Source organism: Bactrocera tryoni, chromosome 1 (genome assembly GCF_016617805.1).
Source record: "Bactrocera tryoni isolate S06 chromosome 1, CSIRO_BtryS06_freeze2, whole genome shotgun sequence".
Classification (NCBI taxonomy): Eukaryota; Metazoa; Arthropoda; class Insecta; order Diptera; family Tephritidae; genus Bactrocera; species Bactrocera tryoni.
In genome coordinates, this window is record NC_052499.1 from 79980662 (window position 1) to 80001721 (window position 21060).

A 21060-nucleotide genomic window follows, 5' to 3' on the forward strand; every position below is an offset into this window, starting at 1 on the left:
CGTCATCGATTCGGGAATCGGGTTCGCCATCTCCAGATGTTACATTGTGACTGCCGTTCAGTAGGCTCCGAGCATCAGCTACCGTATCAACTCTTTGGATACTACAAGAGTATGCTCTGGTCTAGAAACCTTCCAATAGTTGCCGCATCTTTTCGTTGAATTTTCAAACATTACCCCTTTCGGCCAGTTTCTCAATCTCTTCATACTCACGCATTTCGGCCTCTTTCTGTTTTTTTGCATATGCGTGTCGCTTTTCTTCGGTGTCTATCTAATTCACCCCGCTCGTGTTGTGATTTACCATAACATTGCGAGGTAGGCTGTCCGCTTTCTCTCCACTGCGAAGCGACGTCATCGTAGCTGTTCTTTGACCTTTTCACTTGCAGCTGTACGTAAGGAGTTTGAAATGCCGTCTCACAGTTCCCCTGTACTGAGTTGCTGGTGATGCTTTCAGAGAGCAGGAGTGCAAGTCCAGTAGAAAATCGTTTCGCTGTCGGTTGTGATAGTAGCTTATCTACTAATAAGGTAATTAAGGAGGACCATGTAGAATATGACGGTCACATGTCAATTCGAAGATCTCTAAAAAAAATTATGGTTTGAAGGACAGAATGGTAATTTTTAGTGAAAAACATTGAAAGGTCCGCTACAAACTTGCTCTAAGTTACGAATATTTTTTCGTTGGTGACTGGCTTGGCAAAATATAATATGTTAAAATTTGTTATACAAGGTCTGTCGCAAAAGAAATAGGACTGTTAAGAAAAAACAATAAAAAATTAATATTTTTCAAAAGTTATATTTTTTTATTCAAAGAAGTTTCCTTGTGCTCCGATACAGCGTTTGGCCCGGTCAATTAGCATTTCAAATGAGTGTTTAAGATCATTTTTCGGAATGCTCTTGAGAATAACGGTCGTCGCCCTTTGGATAGCTGAAATGTCCTGAAACCAGTGTCCTTTCATGGGCAAATGAAGTTTTCCAAATAGGTAAACATCACAGGGTGCCAGATCAGGTGAGTAGGGTGAGTGATTAAAGGTTAATATGGAGTTTTTTGTCAAAAAATCAGTGACAAGCGTCGACCGATGATACGGCGCCATGACCCTGCCTCACGGTATTGTGGTCGAGCACGACGAATGCGTGACAAAAGACGCTTCATAACACCGAGGTAAAACACAGTATTAATCGTTTGGCCAGGTGGGACGAACTCTCGGTGTACAATACCCTCGGAATCGTAAAAACAAATCAGCATTGTCTTTATTTTTGACTTCTGAAGACGACCGACTTCTGATCGTCACAGAGGTCCTCACGACCTTCTTGGAATCGCTTAAACCACTCATGCACGTTACTACGGGATAGGCACTGATCACCAGAAACTTTTTTTATCATTTGAAATGTTTCAGTAAACGTTTTCCCAAGTTTAAAACAAAATTTAATATTTGCTCTTTGTTCAAAATGCATTTTACGATCGATGACCAAAAGCTGCTGTCACTTTTTGATCGATAACATCGATTGTAGTTATCCAATTGTCTTAAAATTTTTACGAAATGTCAACAAGAGATCAAACTTTTTATTTCATATACCCACCAATAGGTGGCGCCACCAGAAGCAGTTATATTTTAAAAGTTCTGTTTCTTTTGCGGCAGACCTTGTATAATCAAGTTAAGTATGCCAGGTAGGATTAAAGCAGTACAAAAGTCTCATGTATGGCACATGAAATAGGAACATTGATAGTAATAAGTCAAAGGATGAAAATATTCACACTTGCAGAATCTATTCTCTGGAAATAAATTTTGTTTTTTAGTTTGCTAGGGTACTGATATTCCCTCTAGTGTATTTACATATCGTTTTTAATTTTTGTGAACGGTTTGGTCCCCTACTGTATATAAGCACCAAAGCTATAACCCAGTGTTTATATGTATATTATTTTTATCCATAATCAATTGCAACAGAGTTTATTTGTTTTGGAGGCAAACGAGTTCAATCAGCAATCATGCATGCACACACACACTATCATTACCAGATTGACCATTGTGGTGGTTTTATGGCTTTCATAGTTTTTCTACAAAAGCCTGCATGTAACACACACACTTATCCATACATGTGCCACACACAAAAAGCACTTAGGTGGCAATGAACGCTTGGAAAAAATTCTAATAATATATATAATATGAAGTGATGACCGATAATATACATTCACATTTGTGTGTGTTGGAATAATGGAATAAAAATTGTAGAAAATCATGTCCAGTCAGACGAAATGCCATGAAATGATACTTCACGCAGCTACGAGTGTCTGATTATGCATATTTAAGTAACCGTTAGCTGTTGCAAAAACACAAATATAAAATGAAATGTGAAGTAAACTTAAAACAAAATGAGAAAAAATAGTATAATTTTTATATTTCAATAATCAGGTCAATAATCCACTATTTGAATATTGTGAAAACATGATAGAAAGTAATAATCTAGTACGTGCATGTATGTGTGTGCCTTACGAGCTTGTATTTGCATATAAACCCTCGTTTGGTAGCTTAACAATGCCGAGTCCACCAAAACACAATAACTTTGAGCGGATTAGCAGAGCCAAGCAGTCTAACTGGCCTCAAAGGTTGTTCACCAGCGATTGGCCAACAAACACACACATGCATATGTATACTTTCAAACAGGCTTATAAGCATACAAATAATACTAATACACTTGACTTCATTTGTGTATGAACTGGATGAAAATTTCGATGCTTATCTCATGACATATTAACGCACAGTGAGTCAAGCAAGGCTGTGGCGCATTGATATAAACATATATGTATATGTGTTGGTAAGCATGTATTATAATCCTCTCCAGACAAATCAACTTAATTTGGTTGCAAATGAGCCGCTTGGAGTTCAGCAGCAGCGTCTGTGTGTTGTTGGTCGCTTTTCAGCTCATTTTCGGTGTTGCCACAATTTGTAACGCCAACTCATACACACACATATGAATATGCATGAGTACCATATATCTGCCAGCTATATATATAGTATGTATGTGCTTGCGTATGACTGTGCGCCTAAGTAAATATAACTGCGATATCAGCATTTCTAATATTTTTATGCGTGTCCTAAGTTGGTAAATGTTCGCAGCAAACAACAAATTTTAAGCTATTTTGTGGCAGCGTGAAAGGGCGTTTGGCTACATTTACTTTTTTTATTTCCCATTTTGTTTTTGTATCACTTTTTTGTACAACATGGCACTTGTTCTTGCGGTTGTGCCGCTCACTCAACACGACTGCATGCCGTTTTTTATGAGCTATTCAAATTTTTCAAGACTTTTATTGCATTATTTTGCTTGAGAGCGCCAAAGACATTTAACACGCACACAAGCAAATGCCAACACATTCACACATGCATAAATGAATATAAACAGTTATGTGTATATGCGTGTTGTTGCCGTAAAAGTGAGCGGCAGTTAGAGCTGGCGTGTGTTAACCCTTTGTGCACTCATGCTGTTGATCACTCATACGCCCTGGTGTACGCTGTCACGCACAACCTTTTTGCTGCACGGTTGTTTGCACTGAATTATACTTTGCGCGATATACACACACGCGTTTAAATAAATAATATATCAGCATAAAACTTGACTGCTCTTCTTGCACTGAAGCCTTCAAGTCTGCGCTGAAGTTGGTGAAATTGCCAAAGCAAAGTTTTTAAAATGTTTTGCATGAATTTTTAATGGCGCGTGTAAAAATAAGTTTGCAATATTTTGTGTAAATGCTTTTTCAATTAGGTGCATGATTCTCTTGTGTGTGGGATTTGTGTTGTGCTTAATATTTTTTTGTTTGTTTGATTCAAGTGAAATTAAATTCTTAAGAAAAACGAAACTTTTTCGTAAGTGCCTCCAAAATCGTTGGTGAGTTTAATGAGATTACAAAGCCCCATCAGGAACTCAAAGTTGCTGAAAAGGACGCACAGTTCATAATTTTATAATATTCATATTTATACCCTGAACAGGGTATATTAAGTTTGTCACGAAGTTTGTAACACCCAGAAGAAAGCGTCGGAGACCCTATAAATTATATATATAAATGATCAGTATGTCGAGCTGAGTCGATTTAGCCATGTCCGTCTGTCTATCTGTCCGTCCGTCTGTATATATACGAACTAGTCCCTCAGTTTTTAAGATATCCTTTTGAAATTTTGCAAACGTCATTTTCTCTTCAAGAAGCTGCTCATTTGTCGGAACGGCCGATATCGGACCACTATAACTTATAGCTGCCATACAAACTTAACGATCGGAATCAAATGCTTGTATGGAAAACTTTCACATTTGACAAGATCTATTAACAAAATTTGGTATATGTTATTTTCTAAGGCCACAATCTAATCTCCGAAGCAATTGTTCAGATCGGTTAACTATAGCATATAGCTTCCATACAAACTAAACACATAGTTAGTAAAACAAATGCACCTGTGAAGGGTATTTAGCTTCGGTGCAACCGAAGTTTACGTTTTTTCTTGTTTTATTTAAGTTTTATTAAGTATTGTTTTTATAATTAGCCGGCTCGGAAACCATATATAATAGCAATATTTAAGACTGGAGCAAATAGTACTTAAAAGGGGCAACAAATAGTTTTCATAGGTCTTGTAACATGAGGCCAAGCGTTGTTATGATGGCAAGTTTCCTCGTGTCTAGTTGCAAATTCCGGACATTTTTTGGCGATAACTCCCTTCAAATTGATGAGTTGTTATCGGTTGCGTAGTCCATTAATGATTTCACTCTGTCGTGGTAGTTCATAATACAACACGCCATTCTGATTTCACTCTCTATTTCTTTTCTTTAAGACTTTGTAGATTAGACTGCTACGGATTGCTATCTCCTTCAAAGAATTGACTATCCACTCTGATATCAGAAGAAGAAATATTGGCCATAGCCGGAAAAATGAAAAGCAGCAAGGCAGTGGGCAAACATAATCAAAGCTCTGTATGACATATTCGCTCACCAATATCTTATGAAAATTAGTATGAGTTATTTTAAAAACAGGCCACTATTATTCGATGGTGATGAAGGCATCAAGAGCTTCTCTATCTTAAGTGAAGTACAACAAGGCTCGGATCTAGGCCCTCTTCTATGGAACCTAACGTATGGTATCGAGTTAAGGAGTCACCAACCAAAAGCCGGCAAATTAATTGCATACGCAGACAACCTTATTGTGTTAGCAGTGGCTAAACACCGGAGCAAATGTCATGAGTGCATAAACGGTCTGCGCCAATGGCTCTAATCAATGAGATTAGAACTGGCTGAGCAAAAGGTAAAAGTCTTGCTCATAAATACTAGAAAAGTGGAGAAAAGTATATCTCTCACATGGGTGTTTTGCAGCTACCTATACAGCTTCCAGCACGACATTAGCCCGAATTGTCCGTCTTGTTCAGAGTTCTTTAAAGACTTTAAGCATGTATTTTTTTATTGCCCTTGTTTTTTAAGTACAAGGGAAATACTTAAAACTATAGCAATTCACTCATACGAAGAAATATTTAATCGAGTGGTTTCGTGGGAGGGGCTGGAGTTGGAAGTAGGTTAGGTTTAGCAGACTTAAGTTCCACATTTCGGCTTTTGATGCTTCCACCTTAATTAAAAAAAAAATAATAAAAAAAACCCTGATATCAGGGCAGCGATACTAGCCTTGATTTCACTAACTGTGCGCTAAGGGCTGGTTAAGGAATGCTTTACCTCGTTATCAATAGAATCGGTTCACTTTGTGATAAGAAAAGTTTGGGAGTCAGGCCATAGACGAATTGCAGTAACTGTAATTTTTTTACAAACGACACTTATTATAACAGCTATTCCAACATATAACAGTAAATCGGTTAAGTGTGAAGTTGGCTGTGAAAAATTCAATAAGATCAGATGTTCTCATCAAACTAAATTACTTAGTGAACGACCCAAAATAATTTGTATAAAATTGTGTTTAAAATACATTTATCAATTAAACATTATTAATACCCTTTAACGTGAATTATAAATCTCTAAAATTTTTTTAAATTAAATAAAAAGTACACACATATGTATATACATACACAACTATTCATAGCGATTTCCATACAATTTGTGCAAAGTAAAAATTAAAAAAGTTTGAGCAATTCCAACTAAATCCCTAACATTGTTAAAGTTCAGCAGAATTTCGGGTAAACAAATTATTCAATTACTCGTATTTGCTAAAACAGAATTCTACGTATGTATGTACTCGTACATGAACGTTTCACTATAAAAAAAAAAATATTTATCCAAACAATTAACAAATCTATGCGCTTAAGTATAGATTACAGATAAATGAACAAAGCGCTTTGGAGCTTGCCGAAATTATTTCATGAATGATATTCCTAGTAAAAATCTCATTGCGAAGGATGAAAATTCCAGAGAACTGTCTAGCATGCGTATCAAAAGTTCCAGGTTAATTCTAAATTATTTAGCGATTAATGTTAATGAATGCTTATGCTTTGCAATTATGTCAGATTTAGGAAACATTTTGTTCTCTATTACTCATTTAATCAAGTCGTAAGTCATTTATACTTAATATTGTCGACTACCGGGTTGAAGGGTTTATCCAAAGGTTCATAATCGGAATAACTAACTATTTAGATATAGTAAAGTTAGTACTAATACACATTGAGTAAAGCTGCTAATTGACTCCATTAATGAAATGTCCTCAATTTACAAATTTTATTTTTGAAGAAAACAATCACTTAGGTTTTTATAGCTGTCTAGAGAGTAGTTTTATGTGTATAAAATGAGTAACAACTTTGGATTGAACTTTGGAAATATTGACCTATTTTCTGATTTATTTGTTACTAACTTTTGCTTCTATAAGTGCACCTATGAGAGTTGCCCCCGCCACGATGTCAAAATCGTGCTTGGCCACTTTAACGTCAGGGTAGGCAAACAAAGTATATTTGACACAACGGTCGGTAAATTCAACATCCCTCAAATGGGTTGCGGTTGAACGACTCCGTCTCAATGCAGAAAATAATGCCTGTCAGCAAACACAAGGAAGGTTCGGCGTCGAAAAGCTGTAATCATAACAGACAGCCGAAAGATTTCCTATTCGACATGCACTCCTGTTCTCCCAGAGCACTCGTCAGCTAATCGGTATAAGGAAACTGTGGGACGATATTTCAAGATTCTTACGTACAGCTGAAAGCGAAGCTATTGGTTTTCGGAAAATGCAAAAGAACAGCTAGTACGATGGGGAGTGCCGTGTCGCAGTGGAAAGCAGACTGCCTGCTTCGCAATGTTACAAACGACTGCAACACGTGCAGAATGGGATGGACACCGTGTGTTGAAGAGGGAAGCAAGACGGATTTGCAGACAAAAAGAAAGAGAGGTAAAAATGCGTGAATACAAAGAGCTTGACAAGCTGACCGACAGAGGTAATGCTCGAAAGTTCTACGAAATGATGCGGTAACTAACAGAAGGTTTCAAGACCAGAGCTTTTGTAGAGCCCTTAGAGGTGATCTAGCATACTGAAATCATAGAGGAAACACTTATCTCCAATCGATGACGACGTCCGTACCGTTCCATTGCCCGACCATGAAGATGTTCGAATAGCAATTACTCGTCTGAAGAATAGCAAAGCGGCGGAGCTGTTGAATTGCTGCCCCAGCTATTCAAATATGGCAGCGAAGTACTGATAAAGAGTATGCATCAGCTTCTTTGTAGAAGTGGTCGGAAGAAAGCATGCCTAACGATTGCTCTGCCAAATTCGTGGGATAAGCCTGTTCAACATCGCGTATAAGGTTCTATCGAGCGTACAGTGCAAAATATTAAAGCCCCCTGTCAACAAACCGATTGGACCTTATCAGTGTGGCTTTAGACCTGAAAAATCAAGAACTGACCAGATATTCACCATGCGCCAAATCTTGGAAAAGACCTTTGAAAAAAGGATCGACACACAATCTCTTCGTCGATTTCAAAGCTGCTTTTGACAGCCCAAAAAGGAGCTGCCTTTATGCCGCCATGTCTGCACAAAGTCCAAACTCTACAAGTCATTCATCATCAAGCCTTGCTTAGATAATTTCTAGTGTCGTACATACCTACCGTTATCAACCAATTACAGTAACACAAACTTTTTTTGAATTCAAAACCATTTTAAATTTTTTTTTTATATTTTTTGGCTCATATTCGACTTCTTTTTGACTCTTATTGCTAAAATACATAATTACAGTTAAAACTTACATAAATATAAGTTAATAAAATATACCATATATATAATAAGTACACATAATTTCTTAGTCTGCTAAAAGCAAGTACAACAAGCACAGCTTAACTAAACTATAATTTCATTTTTATAAATTTATTTTTGTAGACTAACAAGTAATATTTCATAAACAGTAGGCATACATACTTATGTGCTGGGCACAAACGAACTATTTCGCTATGCACTTGAGTGTGTATGTGTATGTAAATCGTGGGGCACAGCCATTTTCCGCAATTTCATAATCACGGGCATAATTAAACTTTCTTCTTCTTGCTGCCTTGCAATTCCGAGTAAATTCAACAGCATGAAAACAACTACAATATTTCCTAATTGCATTACGCTCGGCAAAAGTCTCATTTAAGCGTAATGCAGTGCTACAATTACAAAGCCGGCAGATAGTTTAACAACAACAACTCGTATAATACAACGCTAATAAGTGTTTATGCACTAAGTTGAGACAGGCGAACAAATAGCAAAGCCGCCAAAGCTTAGAATTTAAAATTCTTTATTTTGAGTTTTATTTTCGTTTTAACACTTAAAAGCTTAGTCGCAATTCGTAGGAGCGAGGTGTGTGGGGGAAAAAGGCTGTGAAATGGAAGAACTATTCTAAATCTTATAAACTAAGTGGTCTCTTTTATGGCGTTTATAGTGCACGTATTTGTGTAAATGTATTTGTTTTCGTGTTATTTTCGTACGCGCCCGTAATTTGGTAGTCCGCAAGCAATTGAAGCTGACAGTTTGAGCGCAACTGTGTTAGTTGTTAGTTGCAATCCTCAGCAACAGTGATTTTGAGTACGAAAGCTTTTAGCGCCTCGAAGTGTTGAGTTGAAAATGTTCATTTAATGGCTTTGTTGTGGATTTTGGTTGGCGAAGTGTCTTAAGCTTACGTTCGGAAAAGTTTTTCAAAAATCATACCAAAGCAAATATTCTTAAATGACTTTAATTAAAGTTTTATAAGTAACGGGTGATCCAACATTTCACCTTGGAAAGACTTACGCCTGAACAAGGTATACAAATCGTTCATCTTTACTACAGAATCTTACGTTCTGCAAAGAATGTGTTTCGCTCGGTTTGCTCAGCTTATGGTCAATATAATCGGTCTACTGAGCGTACTATTCGCAACACCATCACCTATCTTGAGACCCAGCATTCATTATTGAATAATATTCGATCGAATAGACAGCGTGCAGCACGCAGTGAGGAAAATATAGCAGCCGTAGCTGAGAGTAAACACCTAGACCGTGGAGAGTCGATTCGCCGCTTTGAAACAACTCGCACTGACGTTTGGAACGACTTAGCGCAGGCGAAGAGAAACCTGAAGAGTTTCAAGAGCTGTCATTTTATTCAGAAAATAAACAACGGTTTGATGTCATTTGTCGGACGGTGTAATCATCGGTCTATATTTCTTCAAAAATGATGCCGATGAGAACGTGACCGTTAATGGCGACCGTTATCGCGCCATGATGGTCGACTATTTGATGCTTGAACTTGATTTCAACAAGGCGGCGCCACACATCGCACCAATCAATGGCTTCATTGAGAGAACACTTTGGTGAGCAGATAACTTCACGTTTAGGGCCGGTCGATTGGTCGCCAAGATCGTGTGATATTATACCGTTAGACTATTTCCTGTAGGTATAAGTAAAGTCTAAAGTCTGTGCGGATAAACCCACTTCTATTCAGGCCGTGGAGCAAATCTTAAAGCGTGTCATTCACTAGTCGAAATGCTCTAACGAGTCATCGAAAATTGGACTCAACGGATGGACCTGAGACGTAGTCGCCAACATTTCAAAAAGATAATCTCCAAAAAAGGAATGACAAATAAAGTTCTTTCGAATGGTTTTTTCTTTAACAAGATCAAAATGGATCACCCAGTACCCTGATATTGTAAGTGATCGGCCGTAAAAGTGGAAAAAAATGAAAATATTGGAATTATACTATAATAGTATAGTAGAGTCCATGAGATCCGTTATCTGATATGACGCTCGTCGAGTTAGTAGATATCCGATATATTTCATCAATCGAAATTTTTTAACTTATCGGCATATATATCGATATTACATTTAATCAATCGATAATTTGCAACGTTATCGGAAAAATTTATTGATAAACGTCGAAACAGCTTACATTTTTCCAATCGATATTTTTTAAAATTATCGAAATTTTTATCGATATACATACATTGAATAAATTTATTTTAATAAGATTTCATAAAACGAGTTTCTTAAAACATTGCCAAAATATTCGATAGTGATATGATATCAATGATATTTTAAAGCAATACCCTTTGTTGTTTGGTTTTTCTTACTAAAAATAGTTGGTCCGTATACTGTTGAAAACTCGAAAATAGTATAGTTCTAATATAATTGTGTATCAAATACGAAATTATTAGAGTGAAAATACATTGGAAATACCGATTTTTCCATATTTTCATTCACAATTCGAGATATCTTTATTTTCACCCAAATTTGATAAGAGATTTATAATCAAAACTATAATGGTTCCAGAAAATCTCTGTTAACTCAATTTAGAGATATCTTAAGCAGTTTGATAAAGGTTAAACTAAGCTAGACATATTAGTGCTATATAGCAATAAAGATTGCTGAACAGTTTGAGGCAACTCTTGTGTCTCTATATTTCCGGCGAAGCATTCTCAAAACACTGAGTTAATGAAAATCGTAGAAAAATATAAATTTAATACAAATTTCAGTCCATTTTTTACGCTCTACAGAACAACAAAAACATTATTTCTGCCATTGTGCCATGTTATGTTCTGCTATGTTATTTTCTGCTATGTTATATTATGCCTTCGTATGATATCGCAATTTATCTTGTGAGAATGTTAAATGTTTTTCACTTTCGCTCTTCACTGTTGCTTAGGATTGTCATTTACATATGTCGCACTTCGAGCGGGGTTTGGGTGTGCTTTTAGTTAATGTTATGGCATTTGTAGCGATACGACTGTCTGACTAGGGATTTCTTACAATTTATTTTACTGCTGTATTTAAGCAAATGCGACGCATGGAAGCGACGCGACAAGACACTACAAATCTACAATGGCAAGACGTATAATATACATATCTACATACATACATGGCTGGCGATACATATATGTGTTTCGTGTCGTTAATGGGTCGGTTAGATGTGACAACAAATTGCGGAGATAAGTGGCCTAACACGCTGATGCGACAGATTGCTTAGATGATTTAGGCAACTCGCACTTTTCCTTTACGTGACTGTGCAGATGACGACGAAATGTAGATGGGGCAGTTCGCATATATTTTTGTGAACTTTGTACGTGTCACTTGGTGTGGGTTTGAGGTTGAAGCGTTGCATGTGGATATGTGAGAAGAGAGTAAAGAGACAACTATATACACATGTACATGTGGATTTGGATGACTGCATGTCGCCATCTGGTCTCGTTGACCGGACAAGTGCCATGTTCACTGAACTTTCGCGTGTAGAACAAAGCGCTGCAGCGTAATGCCGCTACGAGCGTGCGTGGGCGCGGGTGCATGCTGGCTATGCCGTTCACAACTTCTGGCCAATCATTTCGACATTGAGCGTTGACTCCAGCATTGTCGGCGACGCGGAGGATATGCTGCGCATGAGTGCCATACGCGGTGTGGGCGTACCGGTTGAGCTTGTGTGCGTATGTGTTGCGGAGATGCTGTTCTGTCGCGACCCACTACTGCCAACTGCAGCCGGCACACCCCCAACACCGCCAACATGCCGTCCATTCAGCTGCTTTTTACGAGCAGGCCAATGAAAAATGCCGGTGAGTGCGTCAAAGGTTTTATGTGGACGTCCGCCATTTGTGTTACGCGCCTGCTTTTTCTTATCATTTTCGTAGGTCGTAAACGGTGAGCCAGGCACATTAGGCATATTAGCGGAGCTGCGCATTAGTTCGGCGCGCGGCATCGACTTGGCCAACAATGTGTCTTGGTCACGTCGACTGATTATTCGTGAAAGTTTGAGCCGTGTACGTGCCGGTCCATGCACGTCCAATTCCGCTATGGAGTTCACCGGCTGTATGGTGGGCGCTAATTGAGCACCAGCCATACGCGCCATTGTCAGACTATTCGGTGTATCGGGCCTAGCCAGCTCAGATTCAAGTTCACCCAAACACAGTGTGTCGCCCAGCTCATATTGACTGGCGCCACTATCCCACTCTTGCGAGTTAATCGACATGCGATCATCGCCGAGTGGTCGCGCATTACGCGCTGCATGCACCATACTATTGCTAATGACGGAGCGTCGCAAATTGTCACTCCGATTGCAATTTATGGCTGAAGACTGCGGATGGCCGTGACAAAAGTTATGCGCTGTGCCCAACTCCATGTCGAGCAGAATATTGCTATCGGTGCCATTGGAGCGTTGCGATAGTTGAGTTTGTAGCATGTGATGGTGTTGCTTCTGCTGTTGTTGTTGTTGTTGTTGCTTGGCTGCGGTTGCTGCAGTAATGCCATTTATTTGATTTGCGACGATTTCATCGCGTTTGGTGAGTGTTGTTGTTAGCGGGGACTGCGAGCCAAGGGAGGTATAACGTGAACGATGCGATGAATGACGACTAACGCTGTTGCCACCCATTCCGCCGCTGCTGTTGATTGTTGTCGTCGTTGTTGTTGTTCGGATGCTGTCCTGCAGAGAGAGATGATGTCTTTGGTCACGACAATGTAATTGCATAACTCGGTAAGAGTGGTAGTGATCGAGAGCATTGTTATTCACCGTTGTATGTAGACGCATGGAACCATTCTGTCGCAACAGGGCGCTGTAGTTGTGGCTTTGACTCTGAGAGCGGCCGGGAAATCCAAATTGACGTGCTAAAGTTACCTGCAAAGGACAAAAGAATGCAGTTTTTTAGTTCAGAAAGTTATCTGAAAACTGGATTGATGAAATAAGATGGTGTGGGATGAGATGAAATAGGATGAAATGAGATGAGATAAGATAGGATGAAATGAGATGAGATGAGATGAGATGAAATAGGATGAAATGAGATGAGATAAGATAGGATGAAATGATCAAATGAGATGAGAGGAGATGATATAATATGATATGATGAGATGAAATAAGATGAGATTGGTTAAGATAAGATGATATGGGATGAGATGGGATGAGATAAATAGGATGAAATGAGATGAGATGAAATAGGATAAGATGATATGAAATGAGACGAGATGAGATCAGATAGGATAAGATGAGATGAAATGAGATAGGATGAGACGAGATGAAATAGGATGAGTTGAGATGAGATGAGATGAGATAAAATGAGAGAAAATGAGATGATATGAGATGGCATGATGAGATGAAATAAGATGAGATGAAATAAGATGAGATGAAGAGATGAAATAAGATCAGATTGGTTTGATATAAGATGATATAGGATGAGATGTGATGAGATATGATGACGTGATGAGACGAGATGAAATGGGATAAGATGAGATGAGATGAAATGCCGAAGGAATGGCAAATAAGCCAATGGGATAACATAAAACGACATGAGTTTAAATCGGAATGTGAGATCTCTGTTCCACATTGCCTTTCACACCTACAGATATACTTCATTTGACATAGCTCACCTTGAAAGCATCACGAAATTTGTGACTCATGATGTTGTACAGCAACGGATTGATGCAGGTCGATAGGTAATACAGCACACCGGATGTGAGGTCGACAGCTTCGAAAACATCTTTGAACAGTTGCGATTCAATGTTCGCGCTGCTGCCATACACAGCCATCAGGCGTTGTGCGTGGAAGGGCGCCCAGCAAAGGAAGAAGGCCACGGCGACGGCAACTGTTGTACGCGGAAATTACGAAAACGATTGTAAATTACGCGATATGTGAGAAGAGAAAAGAAAAAAGGAAAAAACCCAAAATGGAAGAAACAAAAAGAAAACATACAAACGAGTAAGCATGCAAAAGGTAAATTTAAGGTATTCAATTAAATTTCATTTCATGATATAAGCGAATTTTCACTACCTACAAGGCAGCGCTAACACATGGGTGAAAATATCAGCCAACAATTCAAGTAAAAAATGGGTTGAAACGAGAGCCAGCGAATCTTCGGTAACGCTGATTAAGACAATGTTTCTGAGGTCAAGTTTCCCACAGCGTTGCATTTTCTAAGTAATTATTGGCACGGTACCGTTACGTACAACACGCAGCCATCGCGTGATTAGGCAACATAAAACAAAAAAATAAATCAATCACTTCCTACCCCAGCCCAGCTGTCTGTCTGCAAAAGTAGCAATTTCATTTGTTGATGGCACAGGTCTTTGGAAGGGAGCACTTTATGAGCAAACATTTTTTGATTTAAGACTGGGCTACGCGCCCACTTGTTGAATTTGGCTTCGCGTGTATAACGGCGTCTTAACGATGCCCAAACGACTGTATGATTCCTACAGAGAAAAGTTACGTGTTCGTGTTGATGTGGCAAGCGGTTGCGGCAGCGATCGCCTGCTGTTTTATGTGACATTAATCGACTTGAGCGGGCTTGTTGTTTGCGACGCCAACGCAAAATCATATACATATTTGTTTAGCCATATTGAGCGGTAGCCGAGCGGAGGAAACCCTTAGTCAAGGTGTAGGTTATATGTGGAGGCATTTCGCTTTGTTTGCTGTGCCTACTTTCTATTTATGTATTTGTTTACCAACTTTTCACCTTGTTTGGTGGCACAACACACTCGTGACAAAATCATATGAGCGAAGCAATTTGTAAATATTTGCAGCGTTTATCAGACGTTTAATATGTTTAAGTGCAAATTGCGTACCTCACAAGTCACTGCTGTGATAGTTTCTAATAAAAGACTTCTGTGAAAAGGTAAATGTTCTGAGAAATGTGCGTCACACCGTTTGATAAACAAACTGGAGAAATTTTAGGCTAAGTAACGGGTTTTCCAATAAGAGCGCCACAAAAGTGTTTTTTAAATAAATTCTTTATTCCTGTGAAAGTACAATCAATGCCAGCGTGGGCACGCTTCAGAAGTCCAGACGCTGAACCCAATTTTCGATGGTTTTCAAGCATAAATCGGCCGATACTGCAGCAATTTTAGTTTCGAAGTTCATCAATCGTCACTGCATTGTTGGCATAGACCATAGATCTGACGTAGCCCCATAGCAAATAGTTCAACAGCGTCAAATCGCACGACCGAGGCGGTCAATTGACTAGGTCATTTCGGTAGATAACACGTTCACCAAATTTGGTTTTCAATAACTCGATTGTGACATTCGCTGTATGGCTTGTGACGCCGTCCTGTTGGAACCACGTATTGCCCAAGTCCATATCATCCAATTCAAGCCAAAAATATTCGGTTATCATGGAGCGGTAGTGATTCTTATTTATAGTAACGTGTCGGTCTTGATCATTACGGCAGAAGTATTGCCCAATGACGCCGCTGGCCCATAAACCGCACCAAACCGTAATTTTTTCGGGATTCAATGGTGACTCATGGAGTACGTGTGGATTGCTGCCTGACCATTAACGCATATGCTTAATGACGACACCGTTCAGCCAGAAATGAGCCTCATCGGTGAAAATGATTTTTCGATGAAAAACTGGGTCATTTTCAAGTTGCTGCTCAGCCCAATCAACGAACATACGATGATTTTCGTGGTCAAGCGACTTCAGTTATTGTGTCAATTTGATCTTGTAAGGATGTAGGCCAAGATCTTTTTGCAAAATTCGCCACAACGACGTCACAGAGATGCCCAACGCTTGAGAACGACGTGTGAGAAACCGATTTGGGTCTTTTTCAACTGATGTGCTAGTGTCAGCAATATTCTCGACAAAACGGGCAGTTCTTTGTCTCACTGGCGCGATAACGTTTCGTACTTTGCCTTTGGATTCAGGACGATTATGACGACCGTAAATTGGACTTAGCGTCCTTAAAGTTGAGGTCACTAACTCCGAATTTGGGTAGTTAATTTTAATAATTTCGTCTCGTTGTTCGACCGCATATCTTTCCACGATGAAATGGCAAACCTCACTGAAGAGAAATGTCAAAATAGCGGAAAAAATATGACGTCGTTTGCTGTCTCTATCGGTCTAATTTTGTAGCGTCCCTATTGAAAACTCCCGTGCGTTGCACCCACAGATGTAAAAATAAAGTATAAAATAATTCAAAATATATGAAAAGTCTACTCTAAAGCTACAATCTCTTTTTATTTAAAATTCGACAACTAAGTTCTGCTTTCATTTGCCTTAGACCAAACAAAATTACAAAAGTACTTACTTAAACGAAATTTTTTGAAAAATAAACATCAAGTAAAAACTCACTAACCATTCAATTTATTAAGAAAAACTTTAACAACTACTTACCCAACATTCTGATCACACGACTTTGTGCGCTGATCCCACGATGCACATCCAGACTACGTCTCGGCACTGCCTGTAGCAAGCGACTTCGCTTCAATTTTATGCCAATCAGTACGTAGAGAACACAAATCGCCGTCATGGGACCGCCAAAGAAGATAAAACCCGACACGGCGAAAACATGCTCGACAAAGTGATTGCCAATCTGTGAACGGAAAAGATGTCACTGCCACAATTAAAGTTTTTTTACATGAGATGGGATGGCATACAGGAATACAATAATAAAATAGATACGAAAGGTAACAGCAGTCGCCACTATCGTATTAAAAACTAAGTGACGTCTCAGTGAAACGTAAAAACTTATATAAATATTACTATTGCTACTAAGTATAACTCATTGAACCTACCGTGCACGAGGTGCCGCCTTGCTCAGAGACGACGGAGAATTGCATCGCCTGCGGCAGTGCAAGCAGCAGCGCCGCCACCCAAATGGCGAAGATGAACTTGATGGCGCGCGAGAGCTTCGACATGGTGTGCTGTCTGTAATTAAGCAATAAAAAGAGAGAGAGGGAAAAGTAAAGAAACGTTAATTCAGTATGTGTGTAGGGAGTTCAAAACTGAAGGTTACATCAAAGTAAAATATATAAGCAAATTATATAGTAAATATATTCAAAAGTCAAAGTTTGTATATATGTGTGTGTTTAAATGAAAGTTGAAAACCGTGAAGAAGCAACATTGTGTGGTTTGCCCTATAAATTGACGCGCGTATCGCTACAATTAATCGCAAAAGTAGTTAGTTGGAAATGAAAAAAGAAAGCAGAATAAAGTCCAAAAATAACATTGTCTTTTACGGTAAGGGCGCGACAGCTATAGCCTTTATGCTCTTCTTCTTGCTGTCACTTAACTTATTAAAAACGATCAAATAAGTAATAATTAAGAAAACGCAAAACTTCTTCTTCTTTACTGGCATGGACACGGTTTGCTTAAGCTTTTTGCTGTTTGGGGCCAATTAGAGCTTTCAAGCGAAGAAAGATCCTTCTCCACCTGGTCTTTCCAACGGAGTGGATGTCCTCCGCTTCCCAGGCGGGTACTGCGTTGAATACTTTCAGAGCTGGAGTGTTTTCATCCATATGGACGCCATGACCTAGCCAGCGTAGGCGCAGTCTCTTAATTCGATGAACTATGTCAATGTCTTCGCACATTTCATATCCAATGCGCAATGAACCACACATCTTTCGCGAAACCTCTCTCTAAAAAACTCGCAACGTCGACTCATCAGTTGTTGTCATCATCCATGCCTCTACGCCATACAGCAGGAGGGGGATGAGATTGACTTATAGAATCTGGTCTCTGTTCGTCGAGAGAGGAATTTCCTTCACAATTGCCTACTCAGTCAATAATAACAAGAGTTATTATTCTATGTAGATTTCGAGGCTGACGTTGTTGTTGGTATTACTACTGGTTCCAACATAGACGAAATTATCTACGACTTCGAAGTTATGACTTCGAACAGTGACGAGTGCGACGACTGAATGTTTAATGACAGGAAATATTTTCTGTTGCTCTCGTTCACTATCAGACCTCTTTGCGCGGTTGTTAAGGCGAATGATATCAATATCATCGGAGGATGGAGCCATGTATAAAAGTTCAGGGAAGTGCAGAAAGTGCTCTGAGCGCAATTCCCCTCGGAGTGGTCAGAAATGATTCTTCTACATGTGGCTTTAGCAGCTCACGACTTCCGGTCCAATTATGCTCTGGGCAGCCAAAAACCATCTGTTTTAAGGCGAGCTAAAGTGAGAATGAGAAAGATCCTAATCCAAGGTTGTGTGGTTTGGGACCCCACCACGAAAAAAAACACCCTCAATGAAAAGAAAACTCAAACTCTTTAATGATAAAAATAAATTGACTGTAAGGTATAGGTGTGAGCTGAAAAAGCATGAAACAAAACATTAACTTTTACTCACCGGAAAGGATGACATATCGCTATGTAGCGCTCAACGGTAAATGCCGTTATTGTTAGCACGGTCGCATTGGTGGCTGTCTCCGCTAAAACACTACCAAGTATGCAAATTGCATCGCCAAATGGGAAGGCATTCGGGTACCAATAACTGTAAACGTCTTGAGGTGCTCCTAAAATTAGAAAAGTTATTACAGAAATATGGAAAATCTGTCACGTTGGAATTTATTATTGACCCTAGATTTGCGCAGCGAGTGTTTAAAATTTGCTCAAACTTGCTTTAAAAAAATGGAAGAATTCAAAAAGTATCATAAAACACAGGAACAAAAAAGGACAGCAATAGAGATTATCTAAGTGTTTGAAGTAAGAACAAGAGGCCAATAATAAACTACTACTGTGAAGTATTCCTTTTAGGAACTACATAAAGAATGACATGACATGACATATAGTCACTGAAGTATTTACCTACAGCTAAGTCAAGTTTCTTTTCTTTCTTGCCCAAGCTCAGGCGCTCTAATATTATTTGCAAAATAATTTTATGGCTCCTGCAAAGCTTCTGTTTAAATTCGCTCCTTTTCAGATACTCTCCTGTCATTATATTGCATTTTTTGTTTTGTTTGTAAACAACTTTCATACTTTTAGACATCATCATCTATATTTTATCAAAATTTTACGCATAACAAACGAAACTTACCTGACAGTAGCAACATCAAATCCGACACCGCCAGGTTGAAGAGATAGAAATTGGTTGCGGTGTGCATAAATTTATTCCGCGATATAACAATGCATGTGATGAGATTACCCAGCACACCAGCAACGAAAATGATGGCATAGAACACGGTGAGCGTAATCAACGCGGACATGGGGAGCTGCTGTTGCGGCAACTCCCAGGTCTGATTGAGTTGTGCAGTATTTAGCAGATCCGTCAGGTTCTCTGTTGAGATATTCAGTGTCAGTGACATATTCTGCTTGAATGCCTCGCTCTGCAGCAGCTGCTGGAGGTCGCCCAACGAGGATGAATCAAAGGCAAAGAGCGGCGAATTGGAGTAGTACGCTTGACTTACGATGATATCGTTATCGACCAGCAACATTTCGTCGGATGTTGAAGCGGTGGCAAAAGTGCTCGCAGCAATGGCAACCGTTGCCGGTTGAGGTCGCCAAAGTGCGTGGGACAACATCTTGTTTAGTTGGGTGCGATGGTGGTTAGATGGTGTAAAATTTCATTTTCTGTAGTAGGTGCGTGATGCTGGCTGCAAGAAAGCAATTATGTAAGTATGGTATGTGTGCAAATACTTTAAATTTATTTTTATATGCAAATAATGTGTCGCGTTACCCAAAATGTATTTTCTATTCGAACAAAAATCAACAAAAACATCTTCGTCTTCACTGTATTATATCGTCTGAGTTTTTGCAGTTTTGCGGTATGTCAACTGCGCCAAGCAGTCAGGCGGAACAAGACATATGTATGTGTTCGACTGTGCTCCTTTCCTTTCTTCATAAATTTACAAACATACTGAACTCGTGTATGTCGTAAGTTTAGTTTACAACTAGCTAAAGTTAGAAGGTCATAAAATCTTTACAATGCTTGCGCGGAAACTCACACATACATACATAAGAATTGCCGAATGTAGCGGAACCTCAAATAAGTTTAAATTGCTGTATTTAGAATAAAATTTTAAACATTTATAAACAGAGGAAGGTGGGAGAAGGCGAGAAAGAAACAGACTAACTTTAACTTCATCGCTAACTCTTACTCTAAATCTAACTATAACTCTAACTGAATCTGGCTCCAGCCTTAATACTAACTCTAACTCTAACTCCAACTCTAACTGTAACTGTAACTCTAACTCTAACTTTAACTCTAACTATAACTCTAACTCTAACTCTAACTCTAAATCTAACTCTACCTCTACCTCTAACTCCAACTCTAACTCTAACTCTAACTCTAACTCTAACTCTAACTCTAACTTTAACTCTAAGTCTAAGTCGAACTCTAACTTTAACTTTAACTCTAAGTCGAACTCTAACTTTAACTTTAACTCTAACTCTAACTCTAACTCTAGCTCTAACTCTAAGTCAAAGTCTAAGTCTAACTTTAGCTCCAATTCTAACTCTAATTCTAATTCTAACTCCAACTCTGACTCTAACTCTAACTCTAATTCTAACTCTAACTATATCTCTAACTCTGACTCTAACTCTGACTCTAACTCTAACTCTAACTCCAACTTTAACTTTCACTCTAACTCTAAGTCAAACTCTAACCCTAACTCGAACTTTAACTTTAACTCTGACTATAACCTTAACTCTATGTTTACGCTTCTTATTTACACAGTTTTATACTACACGGGTTAGTTCAACCCGTTATACATTACATATATATAGTTTATGTATATATTTGAGCCCAAGGCTATAAGGTTACACATGCGTAATTTAAAAAAACCAAATTAAACTTTCCGACATTCTAAATTAACACACATTTTATACTCGTTTTTCCTAGCTGATAATATAGACATAGTACATATGTATGTAACACACACACATACTCAAATTTCACTTTAGAGCTTTCCTAACACG

At 38.8% G+C, this 21060-nt stretch overlaps 1 protein-coding gene across 2 annotated transcripts; it reads right to left on the minus strand.

Annotated features, from left to right (window-relative positions):
- Positions 1-10136: 10136 nt before the first annotated feature.
- Positions 10137-19710, minus strand: LOC120782748 (tachykinin-like peptides receptor 99D). Of its 2 annotated transcripts, XM_040115192.1 has the most exons (7): positions 19181-19710; positions 18494-18659; positions 16937-17069; positions 16536-16734; positions 13798-14012; positions 12947-13051; positions 10137-12859 (listed from the first exon to the last, which is right to left on the minus strand). In XM_040115192.1, the coding sequence occupies exons 1-7, from the start codon at positions 19662-19664 to the stop codon at positions 11750-11752; spliced, it is 2412 nt and encodes an 803-aa protein (XP_039971126.1). In that variant the 5' UTR covers positions 19665-19710; the 3' UTR covers positions 10137-11749. The 2 variants fall into 2 exon arrangements, with proteins under 2 accessions (XP_039971126.1, XP_039971125.1); XM_040115191.1 differs by having other exon boundaries at positions 10137-13051.
- Positions 19711-21060: the final 1350 nt, after the last annotated feature.

Excerpts from the sequence above, each read along its gene's own strand:
- LOC120782748 (XM_040115191.1), bottom strand. The coding sequence starts at position 19,664 with ATGTTGTCCCACGCACTTTGGCGACCTCAACCGGCAACGGTTGCCATT. Across the intron at positions 17,070-18,493 it reads GCGATATGTCATCCTTTCCG|ACAGCACACCATGTCGAAGC; the intron begins GTGAGTAAAAGT and ends GCTTAATTACAG. Across the intron at positions 16,735-16,936 it reads AAGGCGGCACCTCGTGCACG|ATTGGCAATCACTTTGTCGA; the intron begins GTAGGTTCAATG and ends TTCCGTTCACAG.